At 41.7% G+C, this 24,964-nt stretch overlaps 1 protein-coding gene across 1 annotated transcript in view; it reads left to right on the top strand.

Annotated features, from left to right (window-relative positions):
• Nucleotides 1–24,964, top strand: part of Tmem38b (transmembrane protein 38B) — a 49,476-nt gene continuing 24,512 nt past the window's right edge. The window contains exons 1-2 of the mRNA XM_051187765.1: nt 1–32; nt 19,015–19,259. Coding sequence (XP_051043722.1) covers nt 1–32; nt 19,015–19,259 — 277 coding nt within the window. The remainder of the gene's footprint in view (nt 33–19,014; nt 19,260–24,964) is intronic.

A 24,964-nucleotide genomic window follows, 5' to 3' on the forward strand; every position in this document is an offset into this window, starting at 1 on the left:
ATGACTGGGGTACAGGGGGCGGAGCTTTGGAGGTAAGTTATCCCCAGTTAGTCTCTGCTTCTGCTGCTGCTTCTTCTTCTCCTTCTTCTTCTTCCCCACCCTCCCCCACCCCCGAGACAGGGTTTCTGTGTAGCTTTGGAAGCAGTGCTGGAACTTGCTCTGTAAACCAGGCTGGCCTGGAACTCAGAGATCTGCCTCCCTCTGCCTCCTGAGTGCTGGGATTAAAGGCGGGTGCCACCAATGCCCAGTGCTCACTTCTGTTTCTAGTCTACCAAGAAACCAATGGTCTCTGCTCCATTCTACTGTAGCTAAGACATCCTGCCCAAGCACATGGGGCCGAGCAAGCATGGACTGAGAAACCATCAGACAAAAATAAAATCACTCTTCCTTTAGATGTTTTTCTTTTGTGTTATTTTGTCATGTATTTGTGTCCCTAAGATAAAAACTGAACTTGGTTAGCATGTGTGAGGACCTGGGGTTAGTCTCTAGCACCAAAAACAAGATTGGTATTTTTAAGCTCTATTTTCAAACACTAAAAGTGAGACAGATGTTAAACCGTTCGTCCAAGAGGGCTCATCTAAATCTACTGTTCCCACTCCATTCCCAGCATCTTGTCCCACAGAAGGCTGACCTCAGGAGGTCAAGAGTACCATTCTCTTGCATGTACACAAAATGGATTTTTGAGACAAACTGGTTTCAAACTCAAAACCCTCCTGTCTCAGCTCTCAAGTACCAATTGGTATTACTGGTGTTGTGTGGTGATACTTTGTTTATGATCTATCAAATAAAGCTTGGCTGAAGATCAGAGTGCAACTTCTTGGTGTTCTCAAATGAGAAGGTAAAATCTGCAGTGATGGAGGTGTTTAGATACATTGCTGAGAACAAGACAATAAATCCAAGAGGCCAGTGAAAACGAAGCCTTTTTTGTTTGTTTTTTTTGAGACAGGGTTTCTCTTTTGCTTTGGAGCCTGTTCTGGAACTTGCTCTGCAGACCTGGCTGACCTTGAACTCTGTAGATCTACCTGCTTCTGCCTTCCTGTCAGCCAGGAAGGGAGGGCCTGCTATTTCCGCTTATCTGCCACTCTGACATACTGTGAGCACATCTCCTGCTGAAAAATGACCATAAGAACCCACCCCTTAAAACATCTCAGCTCACTCTTAGCCCTGACGACTCCTGTCTATTCAGAGCCTTTCTTGGTCAAGACATGAATACACACATTCTGAAGGGTGTTTCCTGCTCATCCAGAGCCTTGCCTCTTCTCCTCTGGGCTTCTTGCTGTGTAGGTTGACTGACACTCAGCACTTTGGCTAATTGGTTTCTAAGTTGGCTGTCCCCTGGGGTGCTAAAGCTTCAGCAGGTCCCCGGAGACTGCTACATACCTGCCCCTGTCACAGCTTGCAGAGCAATGTGTCTTTTTCCTTTTCCCGAGTCCTTGTTCCCTCTGGGATCCTTCACTGAGTTCTGTTTCTGATCTGAGAGATGCTTGTAATTCACAGTTCATTTACTGAGTGGAAGAGATTAACTATCCTCAAGTGAATGAATGATGGGGGCCTTATCAGTCATTTACTCACTCACTTCCCCACAGCTCCCTCCCCACAACCCCAAAGTAGGTTATAGTGACATACACGCAGCAGCAATAATCAGTTCCCATGCAGAGAAGTAAAGGAAGGCAGATCTTATTTCTATTCTCTTTCCTCCCCTTGTTACCAGATTGTTGGGTTGGAGAGTGGGCCCTGGCAGCCCTGCCATTTGCAATAAACCAATTAAAAAGACAAGTAAAAGCAAAGGACAGAGGAAGATGTATCCAGTATGGCCACAGAAAAGAGGCCCTTGGTGTCTCCTACCTCCATCTTTCAGGTTCTATTGTGAGGATTAGCCAGAGGGCAAGAGGTATGAATAGGTAAATGGTCCCAGACACTATGTGGGTTGTTAACTCATTATTTTCTGGGTTCCAGTGTCTCCTACAAGGTGGTCTGACAAGTTGTTGGAACTGTGTGAAATCTTTCTGGAGGGCAGACTCCTTTGTGGGAACATTGGAGCTCTGTCCTTTTCCTTTTCCCAGCATAAGGCATGGTGGTGGGGATTCCAATTTATAACCATCCATCCTTTTAATAACCTGGTAGACAAAGGGAGAGACACAAGTGTCTGTTTGCACAACATTTCACTCTTGCCAGGATGATTGTGCTCTCATTCCTCTTTTTAAGGTTAAAAATATTCTTCTTCCTCCCCCCCTCCCCATCCACAGGGTTTCTCTGTGTAACAGCTCTGGTTGTCCTGAAACTTACTCTGTAGACCAGGCTGGTCTCAAACTCAGAGACCCTCCTGCCTCTGCCTCCTGAGTGCTAGGATTAAGGCATGCGCCGCCATGCTCTGCTTTTTAAAACAACATCCTTGTAGTGGCATAACCCCAGATTCTGCTTATATGAGGACTGCAAATGCAAAAGGTTGAAATCGAGATTTTAGATGAGTATAAATAACAACAATTAAGTACCTTTATTCAACTTAGAATTTTAAAATGTATTTGTGTATTTTGTTTGTTTTCTTGTTTTTTGTTGTTTTGGGGGCAGGGTTTCTCTGTGTAGCTTTGGAGCCTGTCCTGGCACTCACTCTGTAGACCAGGCTGGCCTCAAACTCACAGAGATCCACCTGCCTCTGCCTCCCGAGTGCTGGGATGAAAGGTGTGTGCCACCAACGCTTGACTAGTATTTTTGTTTGTTAGTTTGGTTGGTTTTGTATGTGGTGTGTGTACATGTGTGTGTTCATGTGCATTTGTATGTATGTGCATACATGTATAAGGAAAAAGTAACTTTGAATGTCATTCCTCAGGAGCCATCTACCTTATTTTAATTTATTTATTTGCAGAATCGATTCATAGAACCTGGAGTATACCATTTCAGTTAGACTGTATGATCAGCAAGCTTTAAATATCTTCCTGTCTCCACCTCCCCAACACTTATGACCATACTTAGATTTTTACAGGAAGGTTGGGAATTGAACTACAGCTTCCACAGTGAGCCCTTTATGACTAATCTGTCTTCCTGGGTCCTGAAAAGTAGTAATTGTTGTTTGTTTATTGACTGATTGGGAGGGAGTCTCACAATGTAAGCTTGGCTAGAATTTGCTATGTAGCCCAGGCTAGCCTTGAACTCTCAGAGATCTGTCTGTCTCTGCCTCCTGAGTACTGTATAAAGGTGTGCACCACCACACCCAGCTTCTTGTAGTAGGTTTAATTTCCTTAGATGGTTGACTATTCTAAGATAAATCTATACTTTCTTATGTTACTAGTTTGAATATATGCACTCTAAATATGAATGAGATTTGGAACACAACCTTGGTGTGGATTTTGCTATGGGTGGTTTCCTTTTCCTGATAGAATGCAGTTGTATCAGGCTTCAGTGTCCCATCCACATCTGTTTGTCTAGTTGTTACCATAAACCAAGGGCTAAGGGCCACTGAACATGAGTCTTGGGAGCTGGACAACCACCTTGACCAAATTCAAACCAGTTATCAGACACAGCTCTGTGAAATAGATGGCTTCTTCATGAGAACAGGGAACGCCTAGATTTAAAAACCTAATACTTTAAATAAACTTGAATAAAAATACTTAGATCTTTTATAAGACTTACCAGTAGACATTACTATTAAATCAGAAAAGGTTTCCTGAATTTATTCAGGCTGTTTATTTTGAATTGTATACACCCCAATGCTCCTCAAAGCCAGGACTTAGTGAATCTGAATAGAACATGATATGACCATTCCTCCCCACCCTGCTTACACAGCACAGTGTGTCCTAAGAGCTGTTATGTACATACTGGGAGAAAAAAAGAACCAGGAAGGAGAAAGGGGTTATGAGTCAGCTTGGAATGGGCAGGATGCCGAAGCTAAGACCAAACAGCTGTGGGTGTTTTGCTCAGGATCAGCCTCTAGGGTAAATCCCTGTTCCAGAGAGACAGAATAGCTCTGTCAAGAGGACAGAGGGGTCAAGAAGAATCCAGGTAGATTGACTTTGCTAGAGTGTCCTTGCGCCCTAAACCTGTTATTATTAGATAATGCCTTTTTGTAAAATTATATTTTACAAATTCATTAAGCAAGAATATGAAAATGGGCCGGGTCCTTTGGGCCTTTGGGTCTTCATTTTTAAAGGCTCTTGTCCCATTGAAATGTTTGATTACTTTTGTTAAGCTTTTCTCCTGTTGACCTGCCTTTAGTCGTAAGCATATCCACCATGACCCGTAACAATAGGTGAGGAAAGATACCACACCTATCTTCCCCCCACAGTGTACTTGCTGGCTTTTATGGAGACACAGGGGGCTCATTTCTGTGACCACCCCTCGCTTTTCACAAAGACCCAGTTCTGAACTGGTGTGCACCACTAACTTGCATTGTGGCTAGCTTTCTGCCAATTTCATGCCAATTCTTCTGAGTAGGCTTGCCACTGACCTTCATGTGAAAATGTTTGCGGAAGGATGCATGTGTCTGAGGTGCTGCAGAAGTTAGCTGCAAGGTTTCAATTTTCCTTTTTGGTCATCACCCTAAGCCATAGCTCTTATGTTCTACACATTTGTAGCTGGAGTCCTTGAGCATTTTACCTTCTCAATAATCCGAGATGCCTTGCTGCATTAGTGACCTTCCTCGTTGCTGCAAAAAAAAAAAAAAAAAAAAAAAAAAAAGCATAGTGAAAGCGCTGTTCTGACTCATGGTTTGAAGGAAGAAGGCATGATGGCTGGAGCATGAGCTGGCTGGTCACACTAGGGCCACAGTTATGAAACAGAGAGAGGTGAGTCTAGTGCTCTGTCAATTTCTTTTATTCATTCTGAGGTTCTAGTCCATGGAAGTAGTGCCCACATCCAGAATGGGTCTTCCCTCTTCTGTTGAACCTCTCATAGACACATTTATAGGTGAGGTTCCATGGTGATTCAGAATCTAGTCAAGTAGACAACTAAGATTAAACAAAACTCCTGCTTTCTGAGCCTAGTCCTCAGAAGGCGCAGGTGTCATGGACCAGCAGCCCTATGACGTACCCAATAGGCAGATCAGTGTACCTCAGAGAGCTCCTAATATGGGATATTTGGGGGCCAGCTCTTGTGGTTAGATATACAAAGAGGAGCACCAGAAGCATGCTCATCATATCAGGCATGCTGGTCTGTAAATCCCAACTACTTGGGATGCTGAATCTGGAAGATCACAAGTTCAATGCCAACTTGGGCAACATAGAGAGACCCTATCTTCAGAAAAGAATGGATGATTGAAGAGTCCATTGAATAATATTGTTGACAATTATTTTTACTAATTTTAATAAAAAATGGTTAATCTGTTCATGAACATGGACTTGAGATTTTAGGAGATGTATGTTACAAGAGATGCAGACCAGAGCCTTGTATTTATTTAGCTGGAAATGGGCACACAGTGAACTGAGAGATTTCATACATTTAGTAGCCTACTTGGTTACCACGTGGTTCACTAGGGGTCTCCTGAAAAAAATTCCCCACTTCAGATCCAGGGAGGGCAGACAGAGGCTTACACAATGGGATCATCACTGTAGTGTCCAGCCAGCTGCTTCCTAGCCCTTTCTCAGTGTCCATTTACACTGCCAGCTCAGTCCTCCCAGAACTCACACATCTGATGCTTTCCGCTATGATTGCACGTTTTATTCAATACAATGTTCACACATCCTTCAGTGTGGCCATGAAGAAGAGATTTCCAAGAACCCGGGGATGACTTTCATCTAGATGTCTGTTGACTAGATGCCTGATGCTATTGTGTGGCCCTTCCTCACAAATATTTCACAGAAGTCTATGTGGGCTGCAATGGAGTGATGGTCATCTTTTCATCCAATTATTGGATCATTCTCTATTGTACTTCTGAATGGCCATCTACAGGAGGATGAGTATTCTCTCATCTCCATCCTTGCTGATGCATGTGGTCTAAAAGCCATAGAGAATAACAGCTTAATAAAACTTGAGCCTCACCTCAGGCACCCTGGCTACCCAGCCTTTATTCTGGTGTAGCACACATATCAGCTCCCAGCCAGTATTTTCTAGCACATCTGGAACTCTATGGTTGTTCAAATACCAGACTGACTAGAAGCTTATTTATTTGACCCTTTTAGGATGAATGGGAATGCTTTTGTCCTATGTGTTAGCCATGGTCACACCATTTTGTAAACTTTTTCCATTTGAGATAAAATTGCTAAAACTGACATAATTCTGTTTCCAGAATGTAGGTGACTTGTTTTCCTAGATTTTTGCCTTCTCACTGTAATTGACTTCAAGTCATGTCCCTCAAATGATGTTCAGTCACGCGAGATGTTTATGCAGGCCTGACATTCTTAACCAACTACTCACTGGTGACCCCTCAAAATGGTCAGCTACTGGCCCCAAATGGAAACTTTTCAATACCCTGACCCCTTTCTGCACTATAGCTACCCCAGCCTATAAGCAGAGATAGGGCTCTGCTGCATCTAGAGATTCCCTGCCCACTATATCTTTTCCTGAGTAAAACCTGAGCTGCGGGAGAATTATTCATTTCCTTGCTGTGCTAGCTGAGTTTACAATATCAAAAGTATGTTAATTGAGGGGCTCCACAACAGATATAGAACCAACCACCCCCTTAGACTTCCAAGCAACTCCACCTCTGGCTATTTAAAAAAAAATACAGTAAGTGATAATTGTTTTTTAAAGATTTATTTATTTTTTAATGTAAACTTTAAAAAGTGTGTGTGTGTGTGTGTGTTTGTGTTTGTGTTTGTGTGTGTAGGTACCCATGAATAGTAGAAGAGAATGTCAGATTCTCTGGAACTGGAGTTATTGTTTGCTGTGAGCCACCCTATGTGGGTTCTGGGAATCCAACTCAGGTCATTTGGAAGAACAGCAAGAGCTCTTAACTGCTGAGGCATCTATGCAACCCAGTGCTGCACATTCTTAAGATCCAAGATCACCTAATGAGGAACTCTTGACTGCTATTAGCCTTATCTGTTCTGGAGAGAATTCTTTGTGAACCATACTCCATAGGAGAGTATATTTCAGACATGACCAGCAGGTTAGCTCTGGTGTCTGAGGGTTTGAGAAGAAATCTTTGAGCCAGTGGCATGACAATGTCTCTGAGCGAGTTACAAATACTTAAACATGAACTAGGCAGGCTCTTATTCCTTCCCTGGCTTGTACTACTCCAGGATTCTTCAGGGCAACAAAGCAAAACAGAAGCAAACCCCAACCTAGGCAAGACCAGACTGCCTACCAAGCCCCATGCTGCTTAAAGTTTGTTAGAAGATCTTAACTCCTCTTTTACTAAGACTGCTTGGCATATAAAATTAAAAGAGCTAGAATGCAAGTACACATACTTCAAAGAATATACATATCATTGCATAAAAGTGAAACTCAGCTGGGGAGATAGATCAGTTGGCGAAGTGCTTGCATTGCAGGTGATAGTACCTGAGTTCCCTGAGAACCCACGTGAAAAAGCCAGGCGAGGTGTTGCACTCTTGCAATTTCAGCGCTGGGGAGGCAGAGACAGGCAGATCCCTGGGGCTCACTGGCCAGACAGCCTCTCTTGTTTACCTAATTCTAGACCAGTGAGAGATCTTGTCTCAAAATAAAGATGGGCAGCATCTTAGGAACGACAACTGGCTTGCACTCTGGCCTCCACACACATGCACAAACATATATTTGACACACATGAGCACACAAACAGGTGAAAGCGCAACTCTAAGTAGTCTTATAAAGTGAACCTTCGAATTTTATGACAAAGAACTAAAGGGCAGGATCTCCACTCTTGCCTCAAGGAGCTATCACAATCTTGACTTCCAGTCTGAAGATTGGTCTTGTCTGATTTTTGTTGTTGTTGTTGTTTTGTTTTTCTCTTTCTCTCTTCCAAACCCTCTCCTACATTCTTCCTTGCTCTCTTTCAAATTCATGGCCTTTTTTCATTATTTGCATATATGTACATGTACATGCATATATATTCCTAAATATAGGCTGCTCAGTCTGTACAGTGTTACTTGTATACTTGTAGGTATGTTTTTTGTTTGTTTGTTTTTGTTTTTAGAGACAGGGTTTCTCTGTATTGTTTTGGAGCCTATCCTGGAACTAGCTCTGTAGATCAGGCTGGCCTTGAACTCACAGAGATATGCCTGCCTCTGCCTCCCAAGTGCTGGGATTAAAGGTGTGTGCCACCAACACCTGGCTGCAGGTATGTTTTACATTGGTATCGAATAACCAATTGATGGGCTCTTCCCTGGGGAAGACTATTTCTCTAGCTCTCAGCATTCCTTAGTTGACTATGTTCTTTTTTTTTTTTTAAATGAATATTTATGTGTGTATGGTATTCCCATGTGTGTGCATGCATGTGTGTATAGGTATGTGTACACGTGTGTGCACATTCATGTGGAGACCTGAGGTTGATGTCAGGAGCCTAGAGCTCATCAATATTGCTAGTCTATCCTGCTAGCACTGGGGATCCCCTGTCTCTGCCTTCTAAGGGCTGGAATTAATTACAGGTGGTCTGCCACACCTACATTACATTTATGTAGGTTCTGGGGATCCAAACACCTGTCCTCACAGTTGCAAGATGAGCACTTTATTTCCTGGGCCTTGGATAGCTCAGTTTTGTCTGTTTAAAACTATGTACACAAGGGCTCGTGAAGAATGTACTTTTAAAGCTTTCCCTTCTTAATTTCAGCACAGTTTGTGAGATTCATGGAAGTCACTGTGGGCCACACTGTTTCATTCTTCCTCATAGAGTATTGTATAGCCATATGTATTAAAGTTTGCAGTACCATGTATTCATCTGCATTACTTTTGATGAGCATTTGGGTTATTTTCTGTTTGGGGCTGTTATGAACAATGGTGCCATGGATATGTGTTTAAGTCCCCTCTGCCCCCCACACAACATAGGTACTTTCAAGAATAGAATTGGTTCCCACATTAGTGAGCTTGAGTGTCTTACATTTCACCAGTATTTGCTATTATCTTTCCTTTTCATTTTAGTCATTTTGAAAAGCATCCCTATTACACTTTTAGCTATTAGTGTGTGTGTGTGTGCGTGCGCGCGTGCGAGGGCGCGCAATGGGTATGCACATGTGTAGAGTGCACCACTGAGGTTAGAGAACAAGTTTCAACAGGTTTGTGGAGTCAGTTGTTGCCTGTCATGCTATGTGTGTTGTGGGAATGGAAGGCAGGGCTTGCATGTCAGGCACCTTTACCTGCTGAGGTATCTCACCAGCCCGAGGATTCCCATTACAGCTTAGATTGTATTTTCAGAATTGCTATCTGTTCTCGGCATGCCTTCATGTATTTACTGGCTGTTTTGGCAGCCTCTTTGCTGTTGTTATTGTGCTGAGGAACCTGTGCCTGTGTATGTCCCATGACTGGATACCCCCTTTATGTTTGTCTGCTAACATTCTTTTGCTTTTTTGTGTGTTCAACTTTCCTTAAAAAAAAAAAAACAAAAAAAAACTTTTGTTTATTATCATTTTATAAAAGGTCTGATCTGTTTTGTGTAAGAAGTATATTTTTTAAAGGTAATAATGAAAAGTTAGTAATTTTAATGTCATTTTCCCTTTTAAGATTAATGATTTTATTTTTGAGAATTTCACGTATGAGTGTATGAGTACTGTTGTTACATCATATTTCACCTTCATTTAATCTTACTCATCATTTAAAATTTACATGGTTGAGTTTGTGTATGTGTGTGAGAGAGAGGGAGACAGAGAGAGAAAGAAAGAGAGGAAGAGAGAAAGAGGGAAGGTATCTTTTGGACAGCAAATTTATTTTGGAGGCTAAGTGGATGTTTTTATTGTGGTGGTTTGTTTGTATGCTTTTCAACTCTTTACCTGTTTGGAAGAAAACCCTGCTCAGTTCTAGCCAAACTTCCTTGTCTCTGAGCTGTCTTTTTGCTTTATCAGCTTGATTTTTTTTCCCTCACCTTTCTGCCTGGGCAATGCTTGACCACATTCTACCCAAGCCAATACACAGTACATCATCTGGTTTAGGATAGATGTCTTAGTTTCAGCTATGATCTAACTGACCAGACTTGCCTGCCACCCCCTCTAAATAGCTAATCTCCATACCCCTATGTCTAATTTTATCCTCAGCCTCTCTTCTCATTATGGATTTGCAACAACTGGTGCCCAGTTGTCTCTTAGCTGGGAAAGGAGTGTCCCCTTATTTAGAACACTCCCTAGCTAATCTTTGTTTTTACTTGGTCATATTAAGGTTGGGTGAAGTGAGAGCATCAGAGGCCATGTTAAGCATTCAAACAAGTTCTATTTTTAGCATACACGACTTCCAGCTGAGAGAATGTGAAAGAGAGATACAGAAAAGCTCCGGAACATGCCACGTTCAAAGCCACTCTGTCAACTTTAAGTGTCAGAGAGAGAATTATCCTTATTTGTTTTGGAGAATTAATAATTATCATTAACTAACACTAAAAATAAAATAAAAAACAAATGAAAAAAATGAGAAAATAAAGGAAAAAACCCCATACATTTTCTTGGAGCACTATAGACTATTTTTGTTTTTGTGCATGATGTGTGTATACATGTTTGAATGCATGTGCACATGTGTGTCCATGAAGATATCTTCCTGGATTTCTCTCTACTTTATTTATGGAGACAGAGTCTCTTCCTAACCCCAGAGTGGGCCTGGTCTAGTTAGACAGCACTTGTCCTGGGAAACCCCTATTTCTGCCTCCTGAATCCTGGAATTACAGGTGGCCACGGAACCTGTCTGGCTTTTACGTGGATTCTCCGGCCCTCTACCTTCCCCACCAAGCTATCTTTCCACCATGCCCTAGACAATTTCTTTGAACATTCAGAAGTATGTAGGCGCCTAAAGGCAGTAATTAGTCTGCTCATTGTTTCCATCAGGATAAGCAGGTAATGGGCTGGGAATAAAACTTAATGGTATAGCACCTGCCTAGCAAATGTGACGCCATAATTGTAATTCCCAGCACCCAGGGTGTGCAGTGGGACTCAAGATGAAATGCACTAGAGAACAAGTTTGAGGTCTTGGATGTGGTATTTTCTATTTAAGGCAAGTAAAATTATTCAGACAGTCTTGATATCAGATAAATAAATATTGGTTCATCATAACTGGCCATCATTGAGGGCTTTCTATGAGCTAGGTACCATTCTTCGTATATATTACTATATTTATATTCCACAAAAGCGTGGATTCTAGAGTTTACTTTTACTGTTTTAGAAATGAGAAACAAGCGGAGAGGCACTCTCCCACAGTCATTTTGTTAGCAAGTAGAAGACTCAAACACCTGGCTTTAGCACTTGCTTCTTAATCTCTCTATTTCCAGAAAATTCCTGTTATGTAGAATTAGTAATATGAAAAGAGAGGGAGAAGAACTTCTAGATTCCCTCTGTGGCTGACACTGTCAAGCAATTTCCACACATTATCTCTTAATTTTGAAAGCAACACTGCAGCAGTGCTGTGAATTCTATGTTAAGGGCAAGACGGGCCTATAAAGATTGGTCAACAGCCTTCTATAATAGAACACAGGAAGTGGCCGGTCTGATTGCAGATAGAGCTCTGTGTTCCATGCTACATGAGATGAGACATTTTATCCAAGTTCTTTGGTAGTCAAGGATGAAACTGATAAGCTGCTAACTGTAGGGTAGTGCCAACAGGGAGCCAAAGGAGGACATTTTAGAGGAGGATTTCCCTATGGTGATTCATTGGATCCCGTCTGAAAGATGAGATACATTTTTATTAGAGGAATGAACACTATAATTAACCCTATTTTCACCTGAGATAATGGAAATAACAAAAACGTGAATAGTATTTTTAAAGCTATACTCCAGTTTAATAAATTGCTTAGGGGGTAGGTGGGCATGGATTTTCTAACTTTAAATAATTTTGGAAATTATCCCTTTCTTAGATGCCTGTAAGAAATTCTGTTATTAAAATATTCTCCATAGTATTTATTTATTTATTTATTTATTTATTTATTTATTTATATACTTATGCACTTACTTAGTTTTAGACAGGGTCTCATTATTCAGCCCTCATTGGCCTAGAGCTCACCAGCATTCCTGAGCACTGGGCTCATAGATGTGTGCCATTGCAGTCAGCTTCTTAGTTGTTTCTTTAAGCTAAGGAACCCTATCAAACAAAACATTAAGAAGATCCAACTTCGTGGGTAATGTTACTACCAGACTTTCACATTTTTCAGATTTATATTTCACAAGATTTAAAGAACATATAGTGATTGAAGTGGTCCTTGGAGTATATATTCTACCTATCTTTACGTGATGATTCTGCTAACTGAACACCGATTTAGGAGATGTGTGATGTATAGATACATATTCTGTAAGAAAGCTATGCTATTTTGGTCTCAGGTAATTGTCAGAAGCTGTCTTTGTGGGGCAGCAATCGGAACCAGCAGAGCGGCCCCAAGTTCGTACCTGAGTGGGGGAGTGTAGATGAGGGAAAGACTAGCTATAGGTGATAAAAAAAAAAAAAAAGACAGAGAGACAGAATACAAACCAGGAGGGCAGATCAGTCAATACTGAAATGCCATGTGTTTATTTTTCACCACTCTTATATCCCTTATTCAAAAAGGGGAACACAGTATCATGTATATGCAACAAACAGACTTTTCTTCCTCATTTATTCCAATGGTTCAGTAACCACACCTTAGCTCCAACTTCTCCTTCTCTAGCCTTGAGAGTCAGAAGTAGCCACACCTCAGATTCAGCTCTGTTGTTATTTAGAATAAGACAGCTAAACATCCTTCTGTAGCCACACCTTTGATCTTTAGATCTTATGATTTGCTGAGGACAGATTTGAACTCTCTGTCCCTGTGCCAAGATGGAGTGCAGTCATCTTTATGGGCACCCACACGCAATGGGGTATGTGTTTGTGGCTACTTGTCACTTGGGCAGCTTACAATGGAATGATTTCTCTTTGTTACTGTTAGGGGTCAGAATGTACTTGCAATTTCACAGGGTCTATTTCTAGACCCTGTTGACTCTGATAGCCAGTTCTCATTGTGAGAACGCAAAGGATTTGTTTCTGTCTGCTTTCACACTACAGCTACGCAAAGTGGATCAGTTTTCTTCTGTTTTGAGACACAGTAGTTAAGAAGCAGGTGCTGAAGAGCTGACCATGAAGGTGCATGCCTTGGATCCCAGCATTCAGAAGGAAGAGGCAGGTGCACATAAGTGAGTTCCAGGCTAGCCTGATCTACAAAATGATACCATGTGGAAAACAACAGAACAGGAAGCAGGTGCTGAAGACAGATGCCTCAACTTCCCCATTTTCTGAAGGATTTGCCTGTATCCAGACAGCTTTATGAATTCCTATGTAGGAGTTTTTTCATTTGCCCAAACATTAAGCACTTATTTTGTTCATGTTGCTGGTGTGCTGGGTAAATCAAGCCACCTATACAAATCATAGGCATCTTGTGGGTACCCAGCTACATTATGTATGGATTTTCTTTCCAACCTTTTGTCATCTCCATCCTTTGTCAGTTAATAGGAGCTATTAACTGGTACTCATTTCCTTAGCTTTCTCCTTAGAGCCCTAAGACAAAAAATGCTTCTTCCACATTCTAAGTTGAGAAGCTAGCCTGACTATGCAGGATGAATAAAGTTAACAGCTCATCTTGGCATCTTCATAACCAACAGTCTGAGCAGTGGGAAAGCTACAGGGAACTTTGTGGAAGAGAATTCAGAAAGTAGAGTGCTTGCTTTCCTACTTCTCTATGAGGAAAGATGTGTGTCCCTTCTCCCACCCAGACTTTCTTTAAAGAGATAAAGGATTATTTACTCTCACACAGCAGAAGGTCAGAAAGGCATAACTGATATATTTGGTTACATGCTATTTTCCCTCATGGTTACAAGATGGCAGCTCATGGCAAGGGCATAGACCTCTCTTATCAGGGCGATTACATCTTCCCCTCATTGGTTTATTTTCGGTCCTTTCATTATTACTATTGTAATTATTACTATTGATTCCTGCAGCTTTATAACAGATCTTGAGGGTGGATGTAGCAGTCTTTCCCCTTTATTCTTCTTCACTTAGTTTCAGAAGCTGAAAACAGAATTCCCGTTCCATTTAACTTGCCAATATTTTAATAAATATATCCCTTACTGAGAGGCTGGGCAAGCCACATTTAATTTTTAATCTAATACACAGAGGATACACATATTGGATCATGTGTGGTATCTGTTATGACTGTAGACAACAAGAAACCTTGGTACATGGAGGTCTATGCCATCAACAGCAAACACACAAATACACTCTGTGAATGAGTTAGCACTGCACCCACCTAAGAAAGCTATCAACAACCAAAAACAAGACTCAAAGAAAAAGACAAACCAAACCTATAACAATACTTACCAGCTGGGAAGTTGTCTTAGTTAGTTATTGCTGTGAAAAGAGTCCATGATGGCAGCAACTCTTACAATGAAAATATTTAATTGAGGGGCTCGCTTATAGTTTTAGAGGTTCCGTCTATTATCATCATGACAGGAGCATGGCAGCAGGAAGGCAGAGGTGGTGCTGGAGCTGAGACTGCTACATCTTGCAGGCAACAGGAAGTCAACTGAGACACTGTGGGGTATCCTGAGCATAAGAAACCTCAAAGGCTGCCCCTACTGTGACACATTTCCTCCAACAAGTCCACACCCACTCCAACAAAGCCACACCTACTAATAGTGCCACTCTATGATATTATGGGGGTCAAATACATCCAAACTACCACAGAAGTCTTTTTCCTTTCCTCCAGCTACACTGAAGATAGGAAGGATCAGGGTCAAGGAGGATAGGAAGACATTCAGTCTCAGGAGAGGCAGCTGAGGAGAGGTAGTGGCAAGAGCTAGTGACCCGAGGTAGTCGCCTGCTACTTTGGTTTTCTGACCTTCAGCTTGATGTTTGAACCCAAGTATCAGTCTCTGGGTCATTTATTTTTTGTGTTACATATCATCATCATCATCAGTTGTCTCAGACAAGGTTGTATTGCTGTGAAGAGACACCATGACCACAGCAACTCTTATAAAGGAAAACATTTCATTGGGTTTGCTTATAGTTCAGAGGTTTAGTCTATTATTGTCACATTTGGAAGCATGGTGGTGCACAGGCAGACATGGTACTGGAGAGGTAGCTGAAAGATCTACATCTGGATCAGCAGGCAGCAGGAAGAGAGAGTAACATTGGGCTTGGCTTGTGCATCTGAAACCTCAAAGCCCACTCCCAGTGACACATTTCCTCCAACAAGGCCACACCTCCTAGGTGTCACTCTCTATGAGCCTATAAAAGGCCATTTTCATTCAAACTACCACATTATTGTTATTATTATTGTTTTTGTTGTATGTGGGGAACATGCACATACAGGCTCATGCTTGCTAAGGCAGCCATGGTGAGGTTAGGACAAATTCTTTTATTTATTTATTTATTTATTTATTTATTTATCTTATTTTACATATCAATCCCAGTTCCCTCTCCCTCCCTCCCATGCCTCCTGACCCCCTCCCCATCCCATTCCCCATCCATTCCACAGGGAGGGTGATGCCTTCCAGGAGGGATCATCAAAATCTGTCAAGTCATTTGGAGTAGGGTCTAGGCCCTCCCTCCTGTCTCTAGGCTAAGGGAGTATCCCTCCATGAAGTATGTGCTCCCAAAGTCCTCTCGTGCACCAGGGATACATCCTGGTTCCACTGTCAGAGGTCCCTTATAGAGGACAACTTTTTGTGGCAGTTGATTCTTTTCTGTCACTATAGGTTCTGGGGGCTGAACTCACGTCATCAGGCTTGTTCATCAAGGACTTTTACCCACTGAACCATCTTTTGGGCCCCAAAATATTCTTATTTCCTTCAAGTGTCTCTCTCGGTCCATGTCCCAATTTTAACAACTCATAAACTCAATGATCTCTATTAGTCTTGATGAGAGAGAGATTGCTACAAGGGTTGAGAACCATGGAGGAGTGGCAGCTACTGCACTGGTGACTGACTGGTAGTTCGACTCTGATGAACACTGCTTTCTTTGGTGACATCAGGTTTTTACTTAGGTAAGCTGGAGAATAGTTTTAGACTAGTAATTTATATAGAAGTATGAATGTTCTAGTATAATAGTTTATACTAAAGGTATGAATGACACTCAGAGAACATTTTTCATTTCAAGTGTAAGAAATGAGGAGCATGGTCATATTTTTCCAGATATAACACCAGAGATATTATCAAATACATACTGAGTAGAGTTAAGTGAATTCTCAGACAGACTTAGTCAGTGAAACCTCATTGGGCTGATTGGAAGTGGTAGATATTTTGAGTGTGACCAGAATTCTCTAATTAACTTTCCTTTGTAATTCTGAACATTAAAAAGGTTAAATTCAAAGCACATGCATTTATATATCATTTCTTATTATAATGTAATTGATACAGAGCAGTTATTAAGTGGCTATTAGAATAACTTTAGATGAGGTGGTGAGATTGAGGACTGGAGTTCTATACTTGGGACCCATATAGTGGAAGGTAACACTGACTCCCTCCATATACATGATGAGGTACATATGTTTCTACACATACATGCCTCCACACACATAATAAATAAGTGTAAAAATTTTAGGAACATAGACAAAAATGCCTATCTAGCATGCTAAAGTTTAGAAGTGCAATCAGTGCCTTCCTTGTACTATTCATGGCTCTTAAATACACACACACACACACACACACACACACACACACACACACACACACACGATTCCCCAAAGTGAAAGGAATGACACTCAGTGGTTAGAAAGCAGTATTGCAGGAAAGGAAATGCTGTTTGTGAGTTTGTGATGCTGAGTATGGAGACACTGAACCAGGAAGAAACAGAAGCAAGCTGAAGCAAAATAGGTTATGAGAGTAGTTCTAGAATTAATCTGCTTGTTAATTTTATGGCATGACCACAATGTTTGTATTCACAGAAGCACATTTTCCAACACACCTCTATGCATTTACCAGTGTAGTTCTGGACTGTGCATGTCTGGAGATATTTTTGATCATCACAATTGGTGTGTGTGTGTGTGTGTGTGTGTTTGTTGTGTGTGTGTGTGTGTGTGTGTGCATGTGTGCATGTACCAGGCATACTACTAAATATCCTGTAATGCCTAGGGTGGTCCCAAATCAAAAAGAATTGCTCCATTCTAATGCCAGTGGTGCCGCTGTTGAGAAATCTGGTTTAGAATATACTAATTTCACGTGTTTCTGAACTACAAAGAAAAAAAAATGCTTTGAAGAGTTTGAGTCAGGAAAGGTCTGGATGCTCCCAGACAATCTTTCCTAAATCTTGCCTTACTTTTACCTTATTCTTCATCTTCCCCCCCCCTTTTTTTCCCCTCAACTATGTGGCACTTCATTTGACTAAATAATCTATGTGGTGACCAGAAACAAATACAATAGACACATACAAAATCTGGATAGAACTTTTGTGTGTGTGTGACATTACTAATTCACTTCTTTTAGATCATAAAAACAGTGTCTGTAGGTGCTGGGTGGATGTGGTCAAGCTTACTTTTACACTTGTATGGTGAAATAAATATCAGGGAACCTCTAAAACATGTGAAAAGAACTGATAAAAGCTTGAGTGTTCCTTATCTTATTATTTTTATAACAAAGTGTGCCAGAGGTTAAAATAAATGTTTCTGTATAGAAGGTGTTTGCTTAGAAAAGCAAATAGAAAACTTTTAATAAGGCCATTGTTCCTTGACAGGTTACCAAATACAGAAAGTTATTACCATTTTCTTAGAATTTATGCACCTAGTTTTTATGACAGTGCTTCTGGTACACAGTGCTTGGTACAAAGCGTGTATGTAGATAACATTTGCTAAATGAGTTAATATCAAAGGTTAAATTCAGGGGAAAAACAGTGAATTGCTCTTTGCAGCAATACTTAGAGCAGTCACCTCTACCTGTTTCTTCTGTAGCTCCTGTGGTCATGTATTCCAGGTAACTACACAATCTGTTGACATGTCAGATAAAGACACACCAAACTCACACTTTTTTCCTACCCAGACTAATTTTCCTTTATTTGAAGTTCTTTTTGCAACCAGTTTTCCCAGATTGCCCCTTTCCTTGTTTTTGTAAACCTGGCTGTTTTTGTTGCCTTTGCAAGTGGAGTTTGCATCGTCTAGGGCAGTCTTTTCCTACTTGGATCTCCGCCCTTAAGATCCACATTAACTACCTTTTGTCTTGGATCAGTGAGTACACTCTGATTTCCCTCGACTCCTCCCATAAATTTTAGATGCTGGATTGCAACTTCAGCGCCCCGCCCATCTTCTTCACCAGAATGACCCAATTTAGCACAATGGTAGGGTTTTTGGTAAACAAGATTGAATACAATGTAGCGAATGATCAACAGCTTACACCGTCATGGTTTTATTGTGAAAGACTCTTCTTTTTAAAACTTTTTTCCTAACTTCATTCTCCTTCTAACAAAAATATCTCTTAGTATTTGCAGACCAGCTCTTAATATATTATTCATTTTCCTAACCAATTGCCTTGGCATGGCACCCATACTTTTTGTTGGTTTTTCTGAGACAGGTTTTCTCTGTAGCTTTGGAGCCTGTCCAGGAATTCGCTTGCTCTTGTAGACCAGGCTGGCCTTGAACTCGCAGAAATCCCTCTGCTTCTGCCTCCCAAGTGCTGGGATTAAAGGCGTGCACCACTACTGTCTGGCGGGCACCCATACTTTTATGGTTTGTGAAATTCTGTGCTTCCTTTAAAAAAAAATTCCCCTGGGAAAACGCGTTTCATGAGGCTATGAATAAAGCATTACTGTTTTATTTTTCATATTTTCAGTAGGTAACAAAGTGAGCTACATCGTGGTTGTTTAATAAAAGGGGGATGGCATCCGTTTACATAAAGAAATCTGACTCTGAGAGTCGCCCCTTAGGTCAGTTGGCATCGACCATCACGGGGGAGATGCCATACCTTTACTAGGAGAGCCAGGGCCAAGCCTCACCCAAGGCCAGTAATAGCTGGCCCCGCCTCTCGTTCCGGCTCCGGCCACGCCCCCGTTAAGGACCCCGCCCCTTGGCCGACCTCCTGGGCTCCAGGGCGCACGCGCAGGGCTGGAGCTGGCGCGGCCAGCCCCTCCCCCAACCCCGCCGCGGGAGGGGAACCGGCAGCCGCGGCTGCTCGGGCTCGCGGGGTCTGTCGTCGTCATGTGGGATGAGATGACCCTGACCTTCTCCCGCACGTCCATGTTCCCCTTTTTTGACATCGCCCACTACCTGGTGTCGGTGATGGCGCTGAAGCAGCGGCCAGGTGAGTGAAGGGGCCTGACGCGCTCTGGGTTCCGCGTAGTCACTGGCGGGATGGCCGAGGACAGGGATGCCTGAATCCCGGGCGGCCCACCTCTCAGTACAGACCCCCCGCCCCCCGCCCCCGACTCTGACCTAGCCTTTGGGAAATGATGCAGACCCCTCAACAGAACGTCTCAGCTGGGACCTAGCACCTTGCTAACGCGTTAAACCTTTGGAGTGGGTGGTTTTGCGTTTTCTCAGTCACTGGAGACGTGCTACGTGCAGGTAACAGTCATTTGGCATAGTTCAGCATCTGAACCGTGTGGGGTTTTCACAACCTTGAGTTTCATGAACCATGTGACCAATGAGCAGTGTTTGATTTCCTGTCTCTCACGGCTTTTAAAGTCACCCCACTTTTCCATTATATTTTTCTGACTGTCTTTGAGGTAAGGCATTTATTTGACTGCCGCCCTACTATCTGCAGCCTTTCCTCATCCAGCAGGTGAATTGGGAAGGCTTAAGGATAACTGTCTTACCTCTTAGGGATTGCTGATTTTCTAAATCTTTGAGAGTTTCTAAGTCCAAGTCATTGTTTGAAGAACAGAGCATCAGCATGGGATACTGTTTCTCCGATTAAAAAAGAACTACGTTTTTGTTACTATACATATCCGAAATCTGATTATTATCTAGTATTGACTAATCAGATGTTCTCAAAGTGTGGTTCACTTTTCACGGGTTTCCCTGTCAAATGGTGTAAAAGTTCATCATTTTCATAATGATATTCAGAGTTTATTCATATTTTCATTGCTTTTGTGAGTGTACAGTTAAGTTTCCCAGGTCCTGTGACTTCCAGTGTTGTAAGAGATTGAAACAAGTGAGGAGCTCAGCTAGCTGTTCCTGTCTGAAGCTAGATGTTTAGGAGATTTAGGAGATTGCCTAAATAACACAGCAATGTGCCTTTTCTCACGAAATAGTTTTTGCTTTGGTAAATAGTTATTTTAGTAAAGAACACATTAACATTTAATGCATTATTTTAGAATTGGTATGTAAAAACTTTAAAAACGGTTGACATTTCTAATGCTAAATGTAAACAAAAACTCTAGGCCTTTTGTTGTTACTGGAGATGATATTAGGGAAATGTTCTCCCAGTGGGTGTAGCCTTAGGCAACTTTTGAAGTCACTTTTAAGGATATTATTTAAATAAGCATATTCACTATTTTTTTTAGTCTCAAAGTTACTTTTATTTATTTATTGATTGATTGATAAAAAGTCATGGAACCATGGTCATGATTCTCATCTACTCCCTTTGCCCCTTTGTAGTTGTCTCTTTCTCCAAACCCTGGCAGCCCATGTATGCCCTCTTTACATTTTGGAGAACTACCTGGAAAATTGAATGCTAATAGACATGGAGGGAAACATGTTTTCCCCCCAATACTAGTAAATGATATTATTCAAAGGAAAATGCCTACGAAAGGAGGGGTGTCTTAGTGTGCCCATTAACTTCAGCAGTAGTGGTTATTTTCAGTCCTCAGCATCTTGTTAGTTTCATAGTCAGCAAACAGTTTTCATCTGCATTTTCCATGGTTACTAATGTGTGTGTTTCCTCGGTTTATTGGTCATTTGTATTTAATTCCTGTAAATGCCTAATATCTTTTGCTTGTACTATGGGGATGTAGATTGTTGTTTTCTTTATTGATTCTCTTCATGCATCATGTGTAGTGAGGTAGTCCTTATTTACCGCAATAATCATGGACATTCTATTGTAAGTGCTAAAGCTTTTCATTTTGTTTTTTGCTCTTGTGAAATTTTAGCTTTTAGTGCAGAAGTTTTAAAAATTTCATGGTTATGTCTATGTATTTTTTCATAGACAGATCTTTCTTTATGATTTTTAGGATTTGTATATTGCTTCAGGAAGGTTGGTCCCATGCTGAGGACTATAGAAATACTGATTTATGTTCTCTTAAATATATTTATTTATTTTTGTTTTTTTGAGATGGGGTTTCTCCGTGTAACAGCTCTAGCTGTTCTGGAACTGTAGACCAGGCTGGCCTCAAACTCACAGAGATCCTCCTGCCTCTGCCTCCTGAGTGCTGTGATTAAAGCTGTATGCCACCACCCCCTGGCCATTATTTTTATTATTTTTAATTGTGTGCATGTGTATGTATGTGCATATGAGTACAGGTGCCTACAGAAATCACTGGGTCAGAGTCCCCTGGAGCTGGACTTATCTTACAGATGTATCTGAGCCACCCATTGAGGGTGCTGGAAACCAAATCGAGTCCTCTATAAGTGCTCTTAACCATTGAACCATATCTCCAGCCCCTTATTATGGCGTGTGGTTACAAAGGAAGCCTGTGGTGCTGGAGAAATGGCTTAGTGGGTAAGAAAGCTTGCTGCACACGCCCGAGGACTTGGGATGGACCCCCCCAGTCTCTGTGTGCAAAGCTGTAAGCTTGTAAACTGAGCTCTGTGGGGGTTGGGAGAAGCAGGCAAATGGTTGGAGCTTTGTGAGTGAGAGCTAGCTTAGCATAGGGTACAGTGAGAGACACTGTCCAGAAGGAACAAGATGGAAAGTGATAGAGTAGGACACCGGTGTTGTCCTCTGATTTCCATGAATGTGCTCCAGTGCGCCTCAACCCCCCCCCCCCACTTCCTAATCTCTCTGCAACCTTTTGGTGGTAGATGGATTATTACTTTGCAAGCCTTTGAATCTCAGTGGTGAATTACTGCAAAGGGGCACTTGGAACTCAGTGATCTCGGCAGAGCGGCTAACTGAATGGAGACCATTCTTCTGCATGGCCCTTTTGGGGGTCCCTTGTAGTTACTTGTTTTCTTCAGCCTTGTATTTCTTTTGGGAGTTACTGAAATTCTTCCAGTAAATTCTTTTTGGTGTAAGCTTGCCATATTGCTTGTAGCCAAGAATCCACATTTCTCTTCCTAGCTTCTCTATGAGAAGCATCACTTCTGGTACAGAGTGACCAAAAGTCGTGCTGATAGGAATTTTGCCCCATTCTTGCTTTTAGTGAGGATGCTGCTAATGTTTAACGAAATGGGATGCTTTCCATAAGCTTTTTGGAGGCATCTTGTAAGAAAGCTTCATTGTATTTGCTAACTTTCTAGACTGCTCCTCTTTTCTCTTGACCTAGGATTGACCTAGGTAAATATATCTCTAATCCTAGTACTTGGGAGGTACAGGCAGGAGGACTGGACTCAAGGCAAGTGTGGGCTATATAGCAAGACCCTGTCTCAAAAAAAAAACAAAAAAAACAAAAAACAAAAAAACAAAAAACAAAAACAAAAACAAAAAACCAAAGAAATCTATTGTGATAAATAATTATATGTATTGCTTTTCCTGTGGAAATGTAATGTAGAATACATGATTGTAATTTGAAAATTATGAATCATCCTTATATTCTTGGAATAAACTTTACTTACTTGCTTTATGTATTATTCCAGGGTATTTGGGAGTTGATTTGCTAATAGATGGTCTAAACTTTTTTCATTCATGTTTATTATTGGTGTTTGCCTATTAGAATTTTTTTTTTTAAGACAAAATTTCTTAGTATAGTCCTGGCTGTCCCAGGACTAGCTCTGTAAACTGCCTCTGCCTCCAGAGTGCTGGGATCATCACCATTGTCCCAAGGTTCTGCCATTTTTTATACAATAGGTTTAGGTCAAGATGATTTTTTAAGTAAGTTGCTTGGTAATTTACATTCTTCTCAGAAGTCACCTGTCTCCTTTAGATTTTTAAGTCTGTCAAAGTATATGTGTATGTCTCTAGATTTTTACTGGTTTAGCCTTTATTTTTGGTGTTTATGAAGTATGTATGCGTTCATGGAGATGCTGCATCCATACATGTAGGTGCCAGTGCATGAGGAGGCCAAGGTTGATGTTGGATGTCTCTCCTGCTTATCCTAAGTGAGACAGGTTTTCTCACTGAACCTGGTGCTCAGTGGTTGCCTGGAGTGCAGAGATCTACATCTCTGCTCACCAAGTGCTGGGTTATGGATGTCTGTATGGCTTCATGTGGACACTAGGGAATCTGAAGTCGGGTCCTCATGTTTACAGGACAGGCACTTTACTGTTAGAACCTGTTGTTTATTCTTATGTGTTTCTTTGAATTTGTGCGTCTTACGCCTTATGATAATGTTACAGGCTCTCGTGTATCTCTTCTCTTTTCATTTTGAGTAAAATACATTTGCCCAGACTTTTGGCTGTAGCTACAGTGATTAGCAAGTGTTTTCTGTCTGTGTGGTCAGCATTTCTTTTTCTGAATTTAGAACTGGAGTCCTGGTGTGTGTGCATCTCATCCAAAGTTCAACTAGGTCATCACTTAGTGGACTGTGCCTTAGTAGTTGGCAGTGCTGTTGTGATGGTGATGGCTAAGGAAAGCTCTATTTCGGTTAGGCACCCATGTTAGTGGCCATTTGCCTCTGACCTAAATTTCTGAAAGGTAAGTTCCCAGCAACCCTGACTAGTTGCCTCCTCCCCAGAATTGTGTAACTGTTGTGAAATGATTAACTGCTTGCTCTGGCTTCTGTAAATTCACTTGTTACTGTGTGCAAGGGGAGTAAGGTATTTCCTCCTGTAGCTGTAAATTCCTCAGAAATAAAGGCTATATTTTCACTTTTAAAAGCCCTTCCTTCACCCCCTTCTGGGCGGGTGGGTTAGAAATAATGTGGGTTAGAGACTGCAGCCCTGCTAGCAGTTTCAATACAATTAGCTAATTATAATATGAATTGAATCTGATGGTCTTTTCTGGATGGTGTTGAACTAACTCCCTCACACTTTCAAGACCCCAATGACCAGTTCTCCAGAGCTCTAGAACTCATTGTACCCTAAAGCCTACAATTCATGTATGTGCGGATAGTAGAGTTCCCCTCCCCCCCCAACACACACACAAAACAGGCCCTAAGAATTTAACACTAGCCTGAACAATACAATGAGTTCAGAGCCAGCCTGGGCAATAAGAGGTCCTTTCTCAGGCTCCCTCTCACCACTCACCCCCCCCCCAAACTCTGAAAACTGCTTATCTGTGTAACATTACAGGATTATTGGGTAGCTATTGCCTTTCTTCAACATAATTTTTTTTTTCAAGCCATTAAAATACTTGAGGCAATTTTTAAATGGCACTTGCCATCATTAGAATACATTCAGCAGAGTTCTCACCAGCACACGCCCGCGCCCCCCCTACACACACACACACACACACACACACACACACACACACACACACACACTTCACCTTAACAATGTGCTATACAAATGAGCTCTGCATCAGGACATTGTCAGAACTCAGGAATAAACACCACTGACTTTGTAATGCAGGGAGTGTGGATGGTTTTAATTCTGTTACCATAGTTCTTTCCAGCTTGACCCTCTCCCGCCAGAGGAAGGCATGACTGGCTTCTGTTGGTGTGTGGCTGGCAGGCATTATGTCCCATTTCACACTCACAGCGACAGTTGTGTGCAGCCCACACCACAGGCAGACCTCCAACCTGCCTAGAGATGGCTTTTTGGGGGCAGCCATTAGCTATGCCTGTGAACTGAGGTGTTCTATGGAGAGTTGGTGGTGAGGGAAGATTTCAAGGAGGGAAGCAAAGAGGGTTTTGTGCCCCTCATGTCCACAGTTGGTAAGTGTGGTGTTAAAGGGGACAGAGTTCAGGCTGGTATTTTAAGAAAAGTCGTTTTAATTAATTAACAGTTGGTGAGCTGTTTCCGGAATAG

The sequence above is a fragment of the Phodopus roborovskii genome, unplaced genomic scaffold (assembly GCF_943737965.1).
Source record: "Phodopus roborovskii unplaced genomic scaffold, PHOROB, whole genome shotgun sequence".
In the NCBI taxonomy this organism is placed as follows: domain Eukaryota; kingdom Metazoa; phylum Chordata; class Mammalia; order Rodentia; family Cricetidae; genus Phodopus; species Phodopus roborovskii.